Raw genomic sequence first — 24,146 nt, forward strand, 5'->3', positions numbered from 1 at the left:
TCTTGGAATCTAGCAACACTGTTCAACTGCTTGAACCACAACTAACCGCTAGCACGGTCAAACAATGCTTGACACAACCTGGCCAATACACCAAAATCTCTATATTGAACTAATCATCAACCTCCGAGCTATCCATCTAGTATTTATGCATGGCCTCCGCGTAATAGACCTCACATACTCACAACTCCTCACTCTCAGGTCGCTACCTTGAGTCTTACTGCTGTCACTCTCAGACCGCAGTCCTGGAGTCATACCATCTCACTCTCGAGTCGTCACCCTCGAGCAGTCCTGGTATTTGGGGAACTAATCATCCTCTATGAGAACTAATCATCTCATCTGCCACTCTTAGGTCGCAACCTTCAGGGCAGCAGTACACCCGAGGAACTAATCATCCCCTCAAGAGAACTAATCATCTCTCATGAGCAATTGTCTAAACGTTTACCAGCATCTCCCGACTAGAACTACCTCTTGTGGCCACTGTACAACTTATCACCCATATAGCCTCACTGGAATATGATAAAATCCTCCAGAGGACTCGACACTCTAAGATGGTAAAAGATATTCCTTAGGTTCAACGAACGGTGAAGCCAAAACGAACAAGGATGGTGGAGCGAATGGTCGCACAAGAGCTGCGGAAGACTCTTGATTTACCAAACTTGAAACGCTTAGATAAGACACACTAAGACGAATTCAAGGGTGACAATGAGAATCACTCTCGACAAGACCCCCTAGATATGACACACCAAGATGGATCATGCATTGATCAATGGATATTACGCACTATTAACCAAACCAATGGATATTACACACCATTGACGAAAAATGATAAACACTCTCAAAAGGTTCCAAAAATATCAAAAGGCTTATTCTTTTTATTCATCAGATAACCTCATTATATAGAGGGAAATTACATCAAAAACGTCCATAATAATAGCTCAAGATGCAAAGCATCTAGGGAGATGAAATTCAAACTTTAAAAATCTAATATATGTTAGAGATAATATATACACAACCATGCCAATAATATATAGCATCATTTGATGATATTCCTATTAATAAATTAACATTTTTAAACTACTAACCTGATCAGCCGAGTAAAATGATGATTAATCAACATATGTATCTGATAAAGAATCTCAGGGAAAAATGATACTTTCCCATCAGAAACTTGTGCAACCCTATTAATGTCACATTTACCATGAATATGTTTGGGCTCAATGCAAAGAAGGAAAACAAATGATTTCCCAACGAAAGCTTTGATCGGATTCGGCAAATCTGGCTAATTTCCCAACTAAAGTTGTTAGATGCTAATATACCCAATTTCGGATAGTACTTGGGTGTCACCCGTCCATTGTGTCCCCAAGAAAGGTGGGGTGACAGTTGTTAAGAATGATAAGGACGAGCTTATACCAACTCGATCGTACTATAACTGATCATAGGATGTGCACAGATTATAGGAAGTTGAACGCCGCCTCTAGAAAATATCATTTCCCATTACCATTCATTGACCAAATGTTAGAAAGACTTCCTAACCACACTCTCTATTGTTTCTTTGATGGGTATTCCAGGTTCTTCCAGATACCTATACACCCTAATGATCAGAAAAAGACAACATTCACATGCTCCTATGGTACCTTTGCTTATCGAAGGATGCCATTCGGGTTATGTAATGTACCAGGAACATTTCAGAGATACATGATGTTTTCTCTAACCTAATTGAGAATGTGGTGGAAGTCTTTATGGATGATTTTCTGTGTATGGGGGTTCCTTTTTCTTTTGTCTTGCTAATCTTTGCAGGGTTTTGAAAAGATGTGAAGAGACGAACTTGGTTTTGAACTGGGAAAATGTCATTTTATGGTTCAAGAAGGCATTATGATAGGCCACAAGATATCCAAACAAGGAATCGCGGTTGATAAGGCAAAGATTGAGGTTATGGTTCAAATACAACCCCCCCAAGATAGTTAAAGACATAAGAAGCTTTTTGGGACATCCTATGCGCTTCATCAAAGATTTCTCTAAGATAGCTAGGCCGCTCACAAGACTTGTTTGTAAGGAAACAAAGTTTGAGTTTGGTGTAGATTTTTTTGAGGCATTTACCAAGATTAAGGAAGCTTTAATCTTAGCCCTGATTGTGCAAGCTCCTAACTGGGACTATCCTTTCGAGATTATGTGTGATGCTTCTGACTACGCAGTTGGAACAGTTTTAGGACAGCGAATTGATAAAAAGCTTCATGTTATATATTATGCAAGTAGGACGTTGGACGAAACACAAGGAAGGTATGCCACAACGGAAAAGGAACTTTTAGCAGTAGTGTTTGCTTTCAACAAATTTAGAAGCTATTTGGTTGGATCTAAATTCACGGTCTACACTGATCACACTGCTCTTAAGCATATCTACTCAAAAAAAGACACCAATCCTAGGTTGTTGAGATGGATTTTACTGTTGCAGGAGGTTGATATGGAGATTGTAGACAAGAAAGGAATAGAGAATGGACTTGCTGACCATTTATCAAGGATGAGAATTGAAGACATTGTTCCCATAGATGACTATATGCCAGAGGAAAACATTATGCTTGTTGATTTTGCTTCAAGGAAGATCAATCTAGGGGATGCGAGGCACCCAACATCTGTATGGGAATAAGTGGAGATAATTTACCGTGGTAAGTTGACATCAATAATTACAAGCTCAGCGGGGTAGTTCCACAAGCTCTAGACTCCTACCATAAAAAATAAGTTCTTTCGGGATTCGAATTACTATTTTTGGGATGAGCCTTATTTGTATAGGAAAGGATCAGACGGGTTGTTTAGGAGAAGCATAGCTGAAGAGGTGGTTAATGGATATCTAGAGCATTGCCACGGTTCAACCTATGGAGGTCATTTTGCCACGTTCAATACAGCTCAGAAGGTACTCCAAGCAGGGCTTTGGTGGCTAACAATGTTTAGAGAGTGTCAGTTATTCATCAATAGATGTGATGCTTGTCAAAGGATGGGGAACATCACCAAAAGAAACAAAATGCCACATAATTCAATCTTGGAGGTCGAAGTGTTTGATGTATAGGGGATAGACTTCATGGGACCATTTAATCCTCCCTCCAATGGCAACATCTATATTTTAGTGGCTGTGGATTAGGTTTCTAAATGGGCAGAGGCTATAGCTAGCCCTACTAATGACCCCAACGTTGTACTATAAATGTTTAAAAGCATAATTTTCCCAAGATATGGAATTCATAGAGCAGTTATTAGTGATGGAGGCACTCCATTCATTAACAAAGTATTCGAAGGATTGCTGAGAAAAAATGGAGTAAAACACAAGGTTGGCATCGCTTACCGCCCTCAAACAAGTGGGCAACTTGAAGTCTCCAACAGACAAATCAAGGGGATACTAGCTCGAGTAGTGGGAACTTCCAAGAGGGATTGGGCTTCAAAACTAGATGACACTTTATGGGCATACCGAACTGCTTTCAAAACTCCTATAGGAAGGACACCATTCCAAATGATGTATGGAAAGTGTTGCCACCTTCCAGTATAAGTGGAGTACAGAGCCTTATGGGACTCAAAGTTGTTAAACTTAGACATCACAACAGCTTAGGAAAAGAGAGTCCTAGATCTCCATGAGCTTGAAGAATCAAGAGTTGAAGCCCATGAAAGCTTAAAGATCTATAAAGAGAGCACCAAAGCTTTACATGATAAAAGCATTAAGGTGAAAGAATTTAAGGTTGGTGATGAGGTCCTCTTGTTCAATTCAAGGTTAAAGCTCTTTCCTGGAAAATTGAAATCGCGATGGTCCGGCCCATTCGAAATCATGAAAGTATTGCCCTTTGGAGCCATAATGCTTGTTAGCAAGAATGGATCTGAGTTCACTTTAATGGGCAGCGTTTAAAGAAGTATATGGCAGACCAATTGTTTCCAGCAGGTATATCTTTTTCCCTTCATGACCCTTCTAATGCTTAAACAGCAAAAGTCAATCTTAGTGACTTTAAACAAGCTCAACTGGGAAGAAGTCCAAGCGGTATCCTTATGCATAAAATTTAGGATTTCAGTTGTGTTTGAGTTTAGTTTCAGAGTTTCGCCAGTTTAAGGCAAATCCTATCGTGCGGGATGACGAAACTGAACGATTAGCTACAGCATCCGATTGAGTGCATCAAGAGCTTCGGTCCCCGGAATTCGAGGATGCACAAGAACAGGCAATCGATTACCTGCCCGACCAAGCATCCGACCTGGCGATCGAACAGTAGGTCGATTACTCGACCGTGTACACTGTGGAGGAGCCCATCGATCTGATGCACTGCACCATCGACGCAGAGAACATTCCGGGCTACACTTATGACCAGATGAGCCAAGCTATGGGCTCTTACTTCTTCAACTCGTAAGAGTTGTTAGATGTAAGCAACTCTCTAACAACATGGTGGAAATCTTCAAACCTGTAAAACTTCTTCGGAGAATCTGGACTAATCTCCATCATGTCAGTCTTCTCCGTTAACTCTATCTGGTACTATGATTTGTATTCCTCTCTTTAAGAATATCAGGGATGACTTTGAAGTCCCTTATAACATGCCACTCACCATCATAGACGTGTCGGGGTATTTCACGATTTTTCAAACCGGGAGGTTTCTATCACCCTACAAAAATTGTTCCTTTTCTTAATTTAACCTAATCAACTAAGAAATCTACAAATCTAAAATTAAACGTTACTTTAAGAAAGTGAATTACCTTTACATCAGCGAGTACCATAACCTTCTTCATACAGAAATCACAAACCTCCCAAGCACTTAAAACCTTGACCCTTATGATGGAACCAATCTTTCTTGGGGTTAAATCAGCTATGTAATCGATCTCCATGGTCGACATGAGTTTGGTTTTGCAAGTTAAAATTTAAGAAGGAGTTAGGGTAGAATTGTTTCGTCTTCTTAGAGGTTATGTTAATGGAAGTCGAAAAAGAAGGTTTTTAATATAGTGAATATATGCGACTTTTGATATGTGTCGTTCCGATGGTTAATAGGAAAAGAATAATGCCTTTTCGCAATATTAAAATGTTTTAGAGTCAATTGAGATTAATAAAAAAGATATTAGTGTGTTCTGGTTTCCATATCAATCTCATCATAGACTTTAGCTTCTGTATAAATGTTTACTATTTGGTATATATATGTAAGATAAGTATATATCAGTTTTATTCTTTTAATGATCTATGAGATGTCTAATAAATATATAAATAAGGGTGTGCATAAAAGTGATTTTAAATAATTTAAGAATATTTGGTAAGTATATAAAAAGTTCTCATAAAATAATAATGTCAGTAATTAGGATTTAGAAACAAATTAAAAAGTACACTACATAACTACAATTTTCATTTTTTTCCTCATGTTTTTCGTGAATTTTTAAGAGATGTATTCAATCAAAAAATGATATATTATGATAGAGTAATGATAATCATGAGTCATATTATTTTTCCTATGCAAAATATTTATTGGAACATGGTTTTTTAATACGAATTGTATCAGCGAATCAACGTTTAAATATGGGCTAATGTTGGGCCTTAAACCCATTAATTTTCATAATTTATAAATATTTAAAACCAAGCAAAATATATTAAGAAACCGAAAATCCAAACAAAATAAATTAAAACAGCCAACGAAAGAGTTCTAAAAGAAAAAATTAAAAAAGCATAGAATGTTTGTAAAACCAAGACTCAAAATTAGTCAAGTTTATGTTTCTCCTTCTCATCCTTTGTCGAAACCTTGACATCATCTAGTCCAGCCATCGTAGAACATTGTTTTTTGGATGTTGATGACTGGACATCTCCTTCGTTCAGGTTACTCGAATCTCTTTTTGATGATGGAGTTGAGGAAGTACAGATACCTACTCCAGACGTCTCTACACCATCGCTTATCATCAGAGAACCCTAAAAATATAATATGTTAGAGATAATATATACACAACCATGCCAATAATATATAGCATCATTTGATGATATTCCTATTAATAAATTAACATTTTGAAACTGCTAACCTGATCAGCCGAGTAAAATGATTATTGATCAACATATGTATCGATCTAATAAGGAAATTTCAGGGACAAATGATACTTTCCCATCAGAAACTTGTGCAACCCTATAAATGTCACATTACCATGAATATGTTAGGGCTCAATGCAAAGAAGGAAAACAAATGATTTCCCAACTAAAGCTTTGATCGGATTCGGCAAATCTGGCTAATTTCCCAACTAAAGTTGTTAGGTGCTGGGGTAATATACCCAATTTCGGATAGCACTTGGGTGTCACCCGTCCATTGTGTCCCCAAGAAAGGTGGGGTGACAGTTGTTAAGAATAATAAGGACGAGCTTATACCAACTCGTACTATAACTGGTCATAGGATGTGCACACATTGTAGGAAGTTGAACGCAGCCTCTAGAAAATATCATTTCCCATTGCCATTCATTGACTAAATGTTAGAAAGACTTGCTAACCACACTCTCTATTGTTTCTTTGATGGGTATTACGGGTTCTTCCAGATATATATCCACCCTAATGATCAGAAAAAGACAACATTCACATGCTCCTATGGTACCTTTGCTTATCGAAGGATGCCATTCGGGTTATGTAATGCAGCAGGAACATTTCAGAGATACATGATGTTTTCTTTAACCTAATTGAGAATGTGGTGGAACTCTTTATGGATGATTTTCTGTGTATGGGGATTCCTTTTTCGCTTGTCTTGCTAATCTTTGCAGGGTTTTGAAAAGATGTGAAGAGACGAACTTGGTTTTGAACTGGGAAAATGTCATTTTATGGTTCAAGAAGGCATTGTGATAGGCCACAAGATATCCAAACAAGGAATCGAGGTTGATAAGGCAAACATTGAAGTTATGGTTCAAATACAACCCCCCAAGACAGTTAAAGACATAAGAAGCTTTGTGGGGCATCCTAGGCGCTTCATCAAAGATTTCTCTAAGATAGGTAGGCCGCTCACAAGACTTCTTTGTAAGGAAACAGAGTTTGAGTTTGGTGTAGATTTTCTTGAGGCATTTACCAAGATTGAGGAAGCTTTAATCTCAGCCCCGATTGTGCAAGCTCATAACTGGGACTACCCTTTCAAGATTATGTGTGATGCTTCTGACTATGCAGTTGGAACAGTTTTAGGACAGTGAATTGATAAAACGCTTCACGTTATATTTTATGCAAGTAGGACGTTGGACGAAACACAAGGAAGGTATGCCACAACGGAAAAGGAACTTTTAGCAGTAGTGTTTGCTTTCAACAAATTTAGAAGTTATTTGGTTGGATCTAAAGTCACGGTCTACACTGATCACGCTGCTCTTAGGCATATCTACTCAAAAAAAGACACCAAACCTAGGTTGTTGAGATGGATTTTACTATTGCAAGAGGTTGATATGGAGATTGTAGACAAGAAAGGAATAGAGAATGGAGTTGCTGACCATTTATCAAGGATGAGAATTGAAGACATTGTTCCCATAGATGACTCTATGCTAGAGGAAAACATTATGCTTGTTGATTTTGCTTCAAGGAAGATCAATCTAGGGGATGCCGAGGCACCTAACATCTGTATGCGAATAAGTGGGGATAATTTACCGTGGTAAGTTGACATAGTTAACTACAATCTCAGCGGGGTAGTTCCACAAGCTCTAGACTCCTACCAGAAAAAGAAGTTCTTTCGGGATGTGAATTACTATTTTTGGGATGAGCCTTATTTGTACAGGAAAATATCAGACGGTTTGTTTAGGAGAAGCATAGCTGAAGAGGAGGTTAATGGAGTTCTAGAGCTTTGCCACGGTTCAACCTATGGAGTTCATTTTGCCACATTCAAGACAGCTCATAAGGTACTCCAAGCAGGGTTTTGGTGGCTAACAATGTTTAAAGAGTGTCAGTTATTCATCAATAGATGTGATGCTTGTCAAAGGATGGGGAACATCACCAAAAGAAACAAAATGCCACATAATCCAATATTGGAGGTCGAAGTGTTTGATGTATAGGGGATAGACTTCATGAGACCATTTAATCCTCCCTCCAATGGCAACATCTATATTTTAGTGGCTGTGGATTAGGTTTCTAAATGGGCAGAGTCTATAGCTAGCCCTACTAATGACCCCAAGGTTGTACTACAAATGTTTAAAAGCATAATTTTCCCAAGTTATGCAATTCCTAGAGCAGTTATTAGTGATGGAGGCACTCAATTCATTAACAAAGTATTCGAAGGATTGCTGAGGAAGCATGGAGTAAAACACAAGGTTGCCATCGCTTACCGCCCTCAAACAAGCGGGCAAGTTGAAGTCTCCAATAGACAAATCAAGGGGATAGTAGCTCGAGTAGTGGGAACTTCCAAGAGGGATTGGGCTTCAAAACTAGATGACGCTTTATGGGCATACCGAACTGCTTTCAAAACTCCTGTAGGAAGGACACCATTCCAAATGATGTATGGAAAGTGATTACTCGAGTATTTAACCCGATAACTTAACCAAAGTAAAGTATATGCGGGATCGATCACAAGGAGCAATGGTACACTAAAGACTTGCGAGACTCGTTATCAGCTAAAGCGGAAAATACTTGTTGTTTGGTTTTCAGTTTTGTAAATAAAAATGCAAATAAAGAGATTAAACTTATGAATTAAAGACATTGGGCAGCAGGGTATTTTCAGAGAAACAATGAATAAAAATAAAAGCAATAAGGAATTCAAACATGAAGAACCGTTCTTGAACATGAACACAAGTTTAGACCAATTTTCTCTCAAGACATTAATCACTAAATTCAACTATTCAATTACTAAACTCTCATTTGTAATTTCCTAGCCAAATTCGCATTATCAAATAGGTTTATTTGGTTCACAAAGCATTCTAACATCAACTCTTGCAGGTTAAAAATACTATGCTCAAATTACATTCATTCAGACATTTTATCGAACATCTCTGAAACAAATAAAAGCCTAAGTTCTAAAACAGGGTGATCAATCCTATTTTAGCATTGAGAACATGTAAATTGAAAAACCTAAAGATTAAGAATCCCCCTAAGACATCTAATCTATCAAATCATTAAATTCCCCTACTTGGAACCCTAAAACCCAATTATGAGACTACTCAGACATAGCAATTGAAACAAAACAAATAGATATTAAAGAAAACATGATTAAACTGCAAATATAATAAGAAAGGGTTTAGAAATCTTCTCCAAGTGTCAAGAGGATGGATTCTTCTCCCCAAAATTGTTTTGAAAGCAAAGAACAATGTTTAGAACTGAAAAATATCAAGGATGGCTGCTAAAAAGTCGAGCCTAGGGTATCTAAACAATAGGAGATGAGTTGGGTCGGTTCTGAAGTGTTTCGGATCGAATATGGGCCAAAAACTGCGTCAGAGGTAAGGGACCGATCGATCCAAATGTTAGACCGATCGGTCTAATGCTCACCGGTTTTAATTCTGCATCAGCTTCAGACACTCGTCAGAATGACCTGTCTTCACGAAATCGGGTGTAACTCTTGAATGCACCGTTAGATTTCCTTGAAATCACTTGCAAATAAAAGCTAACATCTGTCTTTATCTTGTGTCATAATATGAGAAAGATGTAACGGTGGAAAATGGTTGATTTGATCCCAAACATCTGACATTTCTACATGAGTCTGAATCTCCAAATGTGTGTTTCAATCCCAAAACAGCTCGTTTTATTCCAAAGCAACCTAAAACCTGTAAATACTCTATAATGGAATAAAAGACTCTAAAAACACAATTTGACTCAATAAAAGTTATAAAATGAAAGAGAAGAAAGACTTAAAACCGATAAAAACACAATATATCAGAAAGTGTTGCCACCTTCCAGTATAAGTGGAGTACAGAGCCTTATGGGCCTCAAAGTTGTTAAACTTAGACATCACAACAGCTCAGGAAAAGAGAGTCCTAGATCTCCATGAGCTTGAAGAATCAAGAGTTGAAGCCCATGAAAGCTTACAGATCTATAAAGAGAGGACCAAAGCTTTCCATGATAAAAGCATCAAGGTGAAAGAATTTAAGGTTGGTGATCAGGTCCTCTTGTTCAATTCAAGGTTAAGCTCTTTCCTGGAAAATTGAAATCGCGATGGTCCGGCCCATTCGAAATCATGAAAGTGTTGCCCTTTGGAGCCATAACGCTTGTTAGCAAGAATGGATCTGAGTTCACTGTAAATGGGCAGCGTTTATAGAATTATATGGCAGACCAATTGTTTCCAGCAAGTATATATTTGTCCCTTCATGACCCTTCTAATGCTTAAAAAGCACAAGTCAAGCTTAGTGACTTTAAACAAGCTCACCTGGGAAGAAGTCCAAGCGGTATCCTTATGCATAAAGTTTAGGATTTCAGTTGTGTTTGAGTTTAGTTTCAGAGTTTCGCCAGTTTAAGGCAAGTCCGATCGTGCGGGATGACGAAACCGAACGAATAGCCACAACATCCGATTGAGTGCATCAAGAGCTTCGGTCCGAGCCGGAATTCGAGGATGCACAAAAACATGTAATCGATTACCTGCCCAACCAAGCATCCGACCAGGCGATCCAGCAGTAGGTCGATTACTCGACCGAGTACACTGTGGAGGAGCCCTTCGATCCGAAGCACTGCACCATCGACGCAGAGAACATTCCGGGCTACAATTATGACCAGATGAGCCAAGCTATGGGCTTTTACTTCTTCAACCCATGAGGTACACACCTTCTCTATATCATTGTTTATAATGTTTCATTTTGATTTTCTATCGTTTAGATCCTAGATCATTCTCTTTGTTTTTGTGTAACACCCGTGTCTGAAATTTTGGTGGTATCGACACCAACAAAATTGGGTTAGACGGTTTAGCTTTTAAACCGTCGGTTTAATTGAAATTGATTAGAGAAACCTTAGGCACGACTTTAAACTCGTGGAAGCAGCCTTTCTTTCGCACTTTTGGCTTTTGTCGCTTCTTAAAAACAAAAGAGAGAGAGAGGGTTGTGAGTTGGTTGTTCCTAAAGCTTAAGAAGAGGCTTGTGAGGGTTTTTGGAGGTTTCTGTGGTAAGTTCTGGTGAGTTCTAGCAAGGAGAGGGTTGGATTCGTGGCTGGTGGTGCATGGAGGGTCTTGTTCTTTCTGTTCCTCTTTGTTTTGTCCTTGTTTCAATCCATATCAAGGTGAGTGCGTGACTATGGCTGATCTAAGCATGTTTAACCTTTCTTATGTGTGTTTGATTGATTTGGATGGCTGGATTTGTTTTGTGTGGCCATGTTTGTGTGCTTTGGTTGCTGTTATTGTATGTTTGAGTGTTAGGGCTCATGGCTGGAGCTTTGGAGGTGATGGATTCGTTCTCTGGGGAGTTGAGAGGCGATTTCAGGGTTTCTGCGGGGTCGGTGTCGCTCGACACAAAATTTCTGGACAGTTTTTCTGGCTAGCGTGTAATTCGTGTATTTTTATACCTGGTTTGTTTGTTTTGGTTAATCTGATGCATGTTAGATTGGTTTAATATGCTTGTGTGTATAGCCCAGTATATGGGAGGATCGCTTCACTGAGTATTTGTGATAATACTCACGCATCTCATTGTGTTTGTGGTGCAGGTATAGTGTGATCCGTGGAATCATGGCGAGGAGAGGAGAATGATCTAGGGTCTCGGTTGTTATGTTTATGAACATGTTAATTGTCGTTGGAACCTGGTTTAGAGGCAGGCTAGGTTGCTGGTGTAAATTGTGGTTATTATATGATTGATTAATTAATATTATGATTAATTGATGTTGGTTTAATATGTTTCTGCTGTGCATGATGGTTTATTGCTGGGTTAATTCGGTTAGATTAATTAGTAGGTATGAGACTATTAATTAATGAATTAAAAAAAAAACGGGTCGGGTCCTTTCATTTTGTTACACAAGAATTGTGTAATTTAAGTTTGGGGGACCGTCCAGATAGCATCAAATCATGTTTTCTGTGATTATTATTTTCGAATTTTTTACATATAGTCTTGCATTCATCTATGTCCATCAAAAACCCTAAAAATTTGAAAAAATTTCAGAAAAATCTTTAAAAACCAGAATGATCATATAGTTGCATTTCCATATTGGTCTTGCTTTAAGATGTTGCATTTAGGATCATTGCATTTGCATAGGGATTAGGATGATCATAACAAAAGAACTTGCTGTTTAATTATACTTAGAATCAATGCCCTCGTCCATAGTTGTTTAATACGATTGTATGAGCTTGAATTGAGACCACATCATTATTTGATCGCATGATTTGAATTCTAGTCTAAACGGAAGCTTGCTTTGATTTGATGTCATTCCTTATTTATTAGAACCTTAACTTGAATTGGTAATTATCTGGTTGTAATTAATTTCAAACTCATGGATACCTTGTATACATACTTGGATCTTCTTTCCCTGTTTTTACCACTCTTTTGTTGATCCAAATAGCTGGTCATAACTTTGACCAGTTAACCAAACTCTAAAAGCCTTAACCTTTCTTTCAAACCTTGTATTAATTCTGAGTGGAAGGTCTATTTTATGGATTAAGCTTTAAGAGAACGTGTTAGGTTTGAGCTGACATGAATAGGATCTTGAGTAATTCTGATTTGCATTTTTCGGATCAGATAGGATTAGGATGGACTCTACTTGGGTTTTGGGATTTGTTGGGATGGTAAAAAAGAAAGAGAAAGAAATGAAAAGGGAATGAGAAAGAAATAAAAGTTTCATAAAAGTTCAAAAGTTCTAGTGAAAGATGTGTGGGGAATGCAAAGTATAAAAAGATGGTTCTTGATTTTGAAAGAAAGTAGCAAAAGATGAGAATAGCAAAAAGCTTTGATGTCTTAAGTAATAAGAAGAAACAGAACCATAGTGATTATTAAGAGAACCCCCTTGTCCACTAGTTTATCATAAGAAACTCTCCTACGCCTTAGGACAAAAAGGAAAATTGGGATAAAAAGAGTTAAAAGGGTAGAATAGGACCACATGGGTTTAGACATTTAGGATATCACTTGGGGCCTTTGGGTAGTGAAGATGTTATTCTTGTATGCATTTGTTGGTCCTTACCTTTAGCATTCTCCCAAAAGCTCAATCATGTTCTTTGAGAGATCCCTATACTTAAACGTTTAAACCTTCTCTAAAGGAGACCCTCTTTGTCTCTTGAACCTTTTCATACCTAGGCAAATGAGTTTGCATTCACTTCACATCAAGATTCATGGTTACCATTTAAAGAATATTAAAAGGAATGGTTGAAAATGGGGCCCACTGGGAGAGATGGCGGTTGGGGCGTTACACTATCAAAAGTAAAAATTGAGTTCAACACATTGGATCCAAGACTTGATGTGTTGAGTCTTTGGCTCAATGTAATACAAGGAAAGCCAAAGAGTTGAATCTGAATTGTCAGGTTTTGGTGAAACATAGAAAAGAGGAGCAGTTGCCACAGATCACTTTCACGTTTGTCGATGGTGTTGAGGAAGGTTTTGATGCAGCATCAAACTTGGCTGCGTCGATTAGGAAGATGATTCTTGATAAAGATCAGTATCTTGAGACATAGTAGATGTTTCTTGAAGCTGGAGAACAGTGGCCTGTGATTATTGCTAATGAAGAGATTCTCCAAGAAGCTTATGGTGTTAAGGGCTGTCTCACTGTCTCATTTGAGTATATAAAGAAGAAATGGTGTTAAGGAACCGGATTAAACTGAATAAAAATTTTAAATTTATACGCATGATAAATCAAGCTTCCTACTCTTTTGTTTTTCAACAGCATTCATAAAAGAGACTCAAATGAGTCATGAACTGGGAACATTGTTTTTAAAGACAAAGTAGCGGTTCAGCAAGAACTTTACGTGCCAAAATATCCGCTTTAAAATTGGAACATCGAGAGATTTTAACTAAAGAAAAGGACAAAAATACTTCTTTGTCTGCTTGGATCTACTCTAGGTATGAGCAAACGCTGGCCATTATGTTGGGGAAGATACCACCTCCACCAAATTTGAACAGTCTATAACGAAAGTCACTTCACGTCTCGATGCATCGATCATACACTTCATCGCCCACACCAATGCTTCGACCTCTGTGTGTAGTGGTGATAGACTCCTCTGTAAGTTGGCATCTCCCATCGTTGGGAGACCCGTTGGTGTGGTACAATACAGCCCTACACCTACAAAGTTATCGTCGTCCTTCCAGGTTCCATCAATGAAGCAAGTAAAACATGTAGCACATATGACGCCACTGTCCATGAAAGAAACATGTTGGCTTGGTATCCTAATACCGTCGTCAATTGATTCCTCTATATGCGCGGTTTTCCATGACTGTGCTTCGTTCTCAGCCAGACACAACACTTCTCTTGGGTCCTTATCTACATTGTCAAAAACCTTTTTATTTCTAGCTTTCCAGATATACAATATCCAAGGAAACATTGAAATGTCAGAGCCATTAGGCTTTCGCCAGAATAAATAATCCAAGTTTGCATAAATTGAATATATTGGAAATTCTCCGATTGCCGTAGAAACAGGTGATAAGGCCCAAGTCTGAAGAGCTAGTGGGCATCTAACAATTTAAACCTTGATTGACCAAATTTCTATTTACCGATATACATCCTGTAATAATGAATCTAGGATTTTTATCATTTTGGAGTTCAATCTCCCTAGTGCAATGAGTACAAAGGGTTTATCAGTCTAATTTGGGTGAGTTGTAAACATGCCGGATGCAATAGAACCTAACAAGTTAAGCCTAACAATTTAACAGTTTGCATTCTCGATTCAAATGCATAAAAGTAAATGGCTGAAAGAAACTAAGGATCTAAGAACAATACTAAAGCAAGCAAGAACTACATAAGCAGAATTAAAGAAGAAATGAAAAGCAGGTAAACAATCAGATATATAAAGGTATCAAGAATAGGGATAATTGGCTTATGAATCCTCTTAATCTCATCGGGGTGCTTAATGTGCTCAAATAGATCTAATCCTAGACAATGAATCACTAAAGCTAATCAATCCAATCTCTTGGCAAAGATTATCAAATCTAAGGCACTTCCTAATCTCAATTCTCATTGATGAAACATGCAATAGATAGGCATAAAGATCAAGCTCATTAATGTCAATTTACTCCTTAAGCAACTAATCTCTTAGGTTAAACAAGTAAATCTCTTGCATTAGTGGTTCAGACATTTCATCAAACACCTTTTGGGTGCTGAAATGTCTAAGACCTAATCGCACATGATCAAGGCAAAACTAGCTATTTAAACTCTAATCCAGAAGGGATCTATTGAAATCTACGCTTAAACACCCCTAGAGAGTAAGATTCTTCACTAACCTATTCCATCCTCAAGAACCCTAATTCACTACTCAAACCCATTAAACGTAATCACAGAGTCAAACCCATAAAACTCTAAAAGATGCATAATTAGATAGATCTAGATGCAAGAAGCAATACATGATAAAGATTAAATAGCAAACTCCAAATAGATAAAAAGATATTAAGATTACAAGTTTTCTGATGTTTAGGAGGCTAAAGCATAAAAACTTAGAGAAAAATCGAGAGTTTTTACAAATGATGGGAAGAGGTCTATTTATAGCGAGAGAGGGGAGCTCTAGTTCACTAGCAGACAAAATAAAAATTCGGTTGCAAGTGCTGGATCAGCCAGCTCGGTTGTGCACTCGATTAGCATGATCGTGTTATTGGTCAGGTTGACTTCTCGTCTACTCGTGTAGTCACTTGATTCCTCAGATCGGGTACCTCAGCTCGATCGGATGAAAGACAAACACTTGGTCGGTTGCAGGTGCCCGATCAGCCTGCTCTGTTGTGCACTCGATCGGTCTAGTCGAAAAGCATGATCGGATGCAAGATAATCACTCGGTCGGTTGGCTCTATTTTACTCCTTTTTCCCTTGAGAAACACCTCTTTGGACAATGAGAACTACAATGCACGCTACAAGTAAAGTAAAACAACGAGAATATGAGTAAAGAAACAAACGATGAGACCTAAAATGCAACAACGATGCATAAAACTAGTGTTAAAATGATTAAAATCCAGACATGTCAACTCCCCCAAACTTAGCTTTTGCTTTCCCTCAAGCAAATAAGAAAATGCAAAGTAGAGAGAGAGGTTTGAAAGTGAAGATTCAGAACCAACATCTTGCTGCTAAAGTAGTTAGAATCAATATCCTTGTCTATAATTCTAGGATGCAAAGTCATACAAACCACATTCTGAAACTTTAGCCATGTTTGTTTCAACACAATATATCATCAATCTTAGAACCTAGACAAGTACTCTGATCCACCATTACTTTTAACATTCATTTAACACAAACCATGAATCCAGTTGTGAAATGATTACAAACTCATTTGGCTAGGTGTGAAAAGGGTTTTAGAGACAAAGATCGACTCTTTAGAGAAGGTTTAAACACTTTTCATAAACTTAAGACATCAAAGCCTTTTGCTATCCTGTTCTTTTCTTTCTTATCTTGTCAGAACCATCTTTTCTACACTTTGTATTCCCCATGCATCTTTCACCAGAACTTGAAACTTTCTGAAACTCACTACTCTTCTAAAGATTCAACTCTTTTCCTTTCCTTTTCTTTCTTTTCACCATTTCACCAAGTTCCAAATCCATGTAGAATCCCAACCTAGTCCTATATGATCCGAAAAATGAAAATCCGAACTACTCAAGATCCTATTCATGTTGGCACAAACCTATGACGTTCTCCTTAAACTCAATCCATAAAAGAGGCCTTCCACTCAGAATTAATAAAAGGTTTGAAGGAAAAGGGTAGGTTTTTGGGTGGGTAAAGCTACTTTCAATAAAGTTGTAAAAAGGGATGAAAATGATCCAAGTTTGAATAAAGTATCCATGAGTTCATATCCAAAACACAACTAGATAATTGCAAGTCAAATTAAGGTTCTTATAAGCAAGGAATAACATCACTTCAAAGCAAGTTTCAGTTTAGACTAGAATCCAAATCATGCGATCAAAGAATGGTGCGGTTTCAATTCAAGTTCATACAATTTGCATCAAACAACTATGGACGAGGGCATTAATCCTAAATCTAATGAAACAACAAGCTTTCTGGTTTTAATCATCCCTATCTCCCATTCAAATGCAACAATCCTAAATGCAACAATCCTAAATGCAACAGTTCTAAAACAAACCAAAATGCAGATGCACACTATATGATTACTCTATTTTTAAAGCTTTTTCTGAGAATTTTTCAAATTCTTAGGAATTTTTTATGCACATAAATGAATGCAAACGACATGCTAAAAGTTCAAAAGAAGAACAAAGAACACAATGTCAAATACTATCCTAAACCCTCTCCCAAACTTAAATTACTTAGTCCCTTGTGTAACAAAAGTATGAAAGATGATCTAGGACTCAAAAATAAAAATATAAGGCATAATGCAATGGTATAAACAATTGAGAAATGAGGATATTACCTCAAGGGTTGAAGAAGTAAGAGCCCATAGCTTGGCTCATCTGATCGTAAGTGTTCCCGGTGAAGTTCTCCGCATCAATGTTGTGAGACCCCAGTTTGCGGAGAGGTTTAACTGAATTAATTTGGCCACCTATGTCACCAAAGTGCATTTATCGTTTCGGTCAAGGGTCCTGAGAGTACTCCACAGTTAAGCATGCTTATGCTGGAGTAGTCAAAGGATGGGTGCCTTCCGGGAAGTGGTTGTTAGAACTGTGTGAATGAGGCCAAAACACAGGGAAAGATCATGTGGTGATTTGTATGGTCGGTAAACATGTACTTAAGCCTCCCGGACGTTTAAACATAAACAATTGTACATATATAGCTTCAACTGTACATATACTATATATATATATAAATTATGTATAACAATGGACATAAGAATGTATGTACATATATAATTATATATATTTAGACTATTATACAACTTACAAAGTTTACAAATATAATGTACAGAAGTAATCCGTACAACCTAATAAGTGTACAGTAATCCGTACAACCTACTAAGTGTACAAATAGTGAACAACTGTATTCATATTTCTACAATAGGATATATATACAGATACAATTGTACATACCTAAATCAAATTGTACATATAACTATATGTACAGAAAAATGTAAGTATATTAGTTGTACACAAGGATATATGTACAAATACAATTGTGTATATATATAATATTATACAAAGTTTAAAGTTATTTAACAAAATGCATATCAAATTATAGAGAAAAAAATATATACTTTTTGTATGTGAAAAATATCAGAAAAAGAATTATACTGACGAATATTTTAATTATTAGAATGAGAGGGTGTAATAAAAAGAAAAAGAATTATTTTTATAAAAAAAAACTCTTTCCACACACACACGCACACACCCATTCTCAATCTCTCAACGATAGATGCAAGCCTATTTTTATTTTTTTCCAAACACTCTCTTACCCTACATCCTTTCGTATCTCTACTATTCTCTATCTCACAAACAGTGATACACACCTATTTCCCCAATTATAAATAGTATATTTACTACTTTTCCAATTACTTTATAAAAATGTACTAAACTGCCAACACACCCGTTAATTTTAAACCACGTCCATACACTCCGTGCTACAACATTGCTGGAGAGTTTGAGGCCAACCGATCGAGGTATTTCTGTTTGTAGGCCATTTTTAGTGTAAGTTGGACCGAGGTATTTGTATGAAATCAGAACATACAAATTATTCAAAATACAATCCATAAATAAATAAATTTACTTCACCAAATCGCCCGTGCCGTGGCACGGGTTGCTACCTAGTTTGTAAGTAAACAAAAAACTTGGAGAGTGTAGAGAAAAATATTCTATGTTAATTTTATCCAAAAAACTGAATATTACATATGACATTTAATATTTGTGAGTAAACAAAAAACTTGGAGTGTAGAGAAAAATATTACATGTGAATTTTATCCAAAAAAAAACTGAATATTACATGTGACATTTATGGAAAATTTTACATATGTACATTGTTGTTCTTGTAACTTAGGAAATCCTCTCCCAATCGAAAGCTACTGGAGCTGATTAAATGATGAATCTTGCTTTACTTTAAAAAGCTTTGCAGTTTGGTGAATAGTTGTGATATATGTTGACGCATATGAAAGAGATGTAGGGCTAGTACAAGAGCATGAGCAACTCCCGCAATGATGAACAAACCGCCCAACTCTCGGATGGTGAGGCGCTTAGACGCATCGTCGTATTGAGACGAGGGAGTGTTTGGATCTACAGTAAAGGAATCCAACTTTTGGAACCATCTTTTTTCCATGTCTTTCAGCCCTCCTGATGACCTTAGTTTTGTGATTTCTCTTGACACTTGAGGAGCCAAACCCGAACCCTTCTAAAACATCTAAAAATATGGAAGCAAACAATCACACATAATGGTAATTAGTATAGAGAAACCTAAGGGGGAAAAACATAGAACATTGAGGAGAAGCACATACAAACCCAAAGCCATTGCTAATTGTACTCTCTCTAGCTATCAAGTCGAATTCATCCTCATAATGTCCCTGAAGGATACTGAGGTATGGTATCTCATCGACAAGAAAATTAAGAGTTCCATTCCTTAAAGCTTGTGCATAGTCCGCAAAGGTATTTAAAATGTTCATTCTAAAAGATCTACTTATCGCAGGGTTGATAAACAACTGACTTAAAGCTATGCGAGAAATAGTCTTGGTTGATGTCAAATTCGCGCTGTAACTTGCAGTCAATATCAACACCACAAAAACCCAAACTATGACTAGGAATCTTGATGACATTGTTTGCAGTTTCTCCCCTACCAAAGATTTATACCTCGCACTTCATCAGAGAATAAAGAAAAGGAAAATAAGCTAGGGTAGTAGTATACACTTACTGTGAGCAAACACATGGGTAGAAAACCCAAACCAAAGCATCATACAAAGTTGATGTCCCCAAGAGCCCTGGAATTCAGGATTAACTGTCCGTTCAACTAACCAAACAACAAAGCCAGTCAGCATGAAGAAAGCTCCACTTGCTAGCCACAAGGATTTATCAAAAGGATCAAAGAATGTCCACATGCTCTTTCTCGTTTTCTTTAGTTCCAGGGCTCCAATACCCATATCAGTGTAAGGCAACGTAAAATCAACATAGAAAGATCTGTTAAAAGTGATGGTAATGTCACCAACAGCTGCATGATATTTGTCTCTCTAGAAACAAAAACAAACCGTTATTAGAAACACCATTTGACAGAAAAGTTCATCAAAACCACACTCCCAAGGTAATGCATATGCACCTTATTAAATAAGGTATAAGCAAGTTCGTCGTAGTCATTTCCATCATAAGGTATGATTTCTAGTTCATAGTTGAATGGTTCCATTGAAGTCTTGAAAACCTCTATGCAGAACCCAGTAAAAGTATTAGCACGCATCGCCACCAGATGTGGGAACCAGTTTCTTGTGGTAACTAGGACCCTAAGCCGCTTCCTTTCAACATTCTCTGTCAAAAAACGGTGTCTCGGTATTTTATCCGACTCGTCAGGCCAGATTATGGTCTCAAGTTCATTAGTAGTAGAAGCCACGATGCCTCTCATTCTGCAGAAATCCCCACAAGTCCATAATCCTATTCTTCCCTCCCTAGTTCCTACAATATTCATAATCTCAAATGTTCCTGAGAGAAATCTATTGCTAGTGATTTGGATGTCACCATGACTCAAACCCTTAAATCTACTATGTCTAATTGTCTCACGGATATTTGATACTTTGTCTATAGCAGCATCAGAGGCTCTTACAAATATCTTCTCTACTGCAGTTGCTAGAATACAAGCAATATCGTGTGCCCATACGCTGATGACAACACTAAAATGCTTTGTTTCCATCCCTGCGGTTGTTTCATCAACCATTATTTTTCTCAATCTTGAAGTAAAATTCGAAAGTTCTTCTGATTCTGGAATGTAGGATCTGAAACCAATGACCCTTTGCATTGACCTAACTACAAAATGATCCAAGTGATGAAAATGATTCATGGTTCTTGCAGTGAGGATCCAAGCATATCCTTCTTCCATCATTCCTAAGTTCTCTGCACATCGGAAGAGACGAGAAACAAGAACCTCAGACATATGTACCACAAAAACGGCTGCTCTCAAGGACTTGAGCTTCCGTAGCTGATACACCATGTAATCTGTTCCTAATGATGATTCGTCGAAAGAAGTAGTAAGATCGATGTGGATTCCGTCATCTTGGAAATGATCCACCAGTATTTGCAAACCCTCTCTCCAATCATCAACATCTTCGTATATAACCACGACCGAGTCCCAGTTGAAACCATGTATGAGTTTCGTAATCCCCTTAGCCTCTGACCTCGTGCCGTGCGTCAACTGAATAAAATGATCGTATTTGTTCAGAGATAACGTGTGTGGTACGAAAGTAGAAATGACCGGAACTTTAGATTTCTCGCTAATCGCCGCCAAAAGCCTAGCCTCCTGTAGTGATTGTGCACCAACAATGGCTTCCACTTTTGCTGTATGGAGAAGATCCGTAGCTGTTTTCATACAATTCACCAAAAAAAAGTTTTTTAGAAATTCAGCTAGTAGTGCAAAACGGGTTACACAGATGACGCAAGACCTGGGCCACATCCCACAATATTATTGGCAACTATGTAGTGCCATGAGTGGATGCTGTTTTTCAATTCAGTTTTTGGATTTTTTTTTAGTTTTAGAATTATAGATTTTAGTTTTAGTTTTTCTATGGAAAAATGTTTGTTTAGCTGTTTTGTTAACATATTTTTGGATATGATGTTCATTTTGGATTAGTTAATGAAAGATGATGTTTTAAAAACTAAGTCCACGAAGAGTTCATGTTTTGAATGACCACATAGAAAGTTCATGATTTAAATGGCCAAATTTTGAAAGTTCGGGATTTAAATAATATTTTTCACTTTAGTCTATTAGCTTTTGTATTAAAAATCGCAAAAATTTGGTTTTTGGTTTTTGAGAAAAATAAGTACAAAAACTAGATTCCTAAATTTTAGGAGACTTAAAAATCTAAAATCATGAATGGAAAATTTCAATAAAATAGTTTTTATGAGATCCAAAAATTAAAAATTTTGATTGTTTGAAAATAAGTTTTTGAAAAACAAAAACCAAAATCTCTTCCAAAATCTACTAAACATTCAAGGCTTCCAGTCGTGATTTAACCAAAATCAACCGGCATAGTTTGGTCAAATTGCAATTTTCAGTCGTCAAAAGAAAAAAAAAACAATAGTACCAGTAATTTATTCGGTCTGCTTTGACTGATTCATATAAGAATGTAGTCCACAAAAAAGAAAGAAAGAAAAGAAAAACAAAATTTTGAATTGTTGATGATTGAAGATGATGAAACTCACCGGCGGCAAGGGCAAGGATCGGGTCTCCTTGGGAGTCTCTGGAGGAAAGAGTGACTCTAGTTCTATATCCCTTATTGTTGCCATAGAAATCTGAAAGCGCTAAGGAAAAAGATGTTTCCAGGATCTTTCCTTCTATAGAACTCAAGTCCACCACCAATCCAACCCTAACCTCTTCCAAACCGTTGTCGTTTAGACGAGCTACTACTCTAGAAGAGAAGAGAGAAAGAATGGAAATAATATAAATCAGATTCTCCATTAACGTTTGGTTTGATTTGTTAAAAATTGTCTTTTCAAATATATATATCATGGGCCATAGTTTTATGGACTAATGACGTATTGATGTTTTCTTCTTTCTTCGTCAAATGTCTTGGAATTTTTTAGTGTTGCTGACCATTTCAAATCATATTAACAAATGGAATCATACAAGTCAAATTCAAACGTTCCGTTCATACACATGCATATAATATTTGGCTGGATGAAATTATGAATTTTATAGTCTATCTCAGTATTAGATGTGACGTTCATCTCAAGATTTACAACTGTGCATTGTTGTTCTTTTTAGTTGTAACTTAGGAAATCCTCTCTCTCTCTCCCGATAGCTATACTAGGGCTTTTGAAATGATGGATCTTGTTTTTAATTATAGAAATTAAATTCGATTTTGGTGAAAAGTTGCAACGTCCCTCCGACGTATATGAAAGAGATGCAGGGCTATATTTGCCTTAGTTCATTGGATTTTTCTATATATATTCATGTACATAGACTAAAGGTATTGGAAGCTAACAGTTGGGACGAGAACATATAACATGCTCTAATCTCGAACCTGAAGGGATGTAGACATGTCTTTTCTTGAAGGTAAGAGAAAAGGTAAAACTTATTATAGTAATCAATATATTAGTTAAATCAAAATGAAAGTTTGAAACTCATGTAATTATTCTCTTTTGTTTAATCCAAGAAAAACAAAATATCTATTATGAAATCTCATTCAATTATATATAAAGTTCAAAGTAGGTTAAAGGTAAAAAACTGGTACACCAAAACAAAAGAGGTGGTTGTCAAGCTGTATGACGTAGGAAACTCTCAAGTACGGTTCTTAAGGAGGGAATTGACCCGCCTATTCTGACCGTGGAGAACAGGCCATTACACAAGGAGATTCTGAAATGGCAGAGGCTTGGTTCGCGCAAGCCGTTGAGTATTGGAAAAGGGATATACGGCTTTACTCCTGATAATTATATTGAAGCACAGAATTGGTTGACGATTACGAGGTATTTCGAATAAGAACTTAACCTTTGTTTCTTTTTTTCCATATATATTTTTTTTAATTACTTGTTTTTTAGTTTCTTGGCCCTCTCGGTCAAATAAAATGGATCTTTTTTTCTGTTAGAAGAACCAATCAAAGAAAAAAATTTCATTATATTATTTTTTATAAATCGTTCTATTTAATCTGGTAGTTTCTAGGGGTAGTAGATGAAAAGGTATTTATTGTGTCACTCTCGAGACAAGTCATGTCAATTTCCTCAGTAATTGTAGTACTTGAGATATCGAACCAAATGAGTGGTCTAGGAAGCAACTAGGATATGATCAGAGATAGACAAGTCAAGCTAGATATAGATAAGGTTAAATCTTGCAATCCTAATACATGAATTAATCTAAAGAGTGAAGAAATACAAAAAGCAAACTATAAAGAAGAAGCTACATAATGATGAATTACTGAATAAGAACTATAGAATGATAAACTAAGATGCAATAATTGTTTAGGGTTTAGGGTTTAGGGTTTAGGGTGTAGGGTTTAGGAAAATACTACAATTATTGAGGAAATTGACATGACTTGTCTCGAGAGTGACACAATAAATACATGTTTCAACTACTACCCCTAGAG

General features: G+C 36.9%; 1 protein-coding gene and 1 pseudogene across 1 annotated transcript; one reads left to right on the forward strand and one right to left on the reverse strand.

Moving 5' to 3' along the window:
- LOC111830607 overlaps window positions 1-8,439 on the forward strand; it is a 33,537-nt pseudogene extending 25,098 nt beyond the window's left edge.
- Window positions 8,440-18,827: 10,388 nt separating this feature from the next.
- On the reverse strand, window positions 18,828-22,525 carry LOC17884840 (glutamate receptor 1.1). Its single transcript, XM_023783311.1, is given in 5 exon segments — window positions 18,828-19,279; window positions 19,374-19,705; window positions 19,784-20,096; window positions 20,183-21,426; window positions 22,270-22,525. Coding segments are annotated over 5 exon segments (2,448 nt in total). The 3' UTR covers window positions 18,828-18,976.
- Window positions 22,526-24,146: the final 1,621 nt, after the last annotated feature.

Source organism: Capsella rubella, unplaced genomic scaffold (genome assembly GCF_000375325.1).
Source record: "Capsella rubella cultivar Monte Gargano unplaced genomic scaffold, Caprub1_0 scaffold_5, whole genome shotgun sequence".
In the NCBI taxonomy this organism is placed as follows: domain Eukaryota; kingdom Viridiplantae; phylum Streptophyta; class Magnoliopsida; order Brassicales; family Brassicaceae; genus Capsella; species Capsella rubella.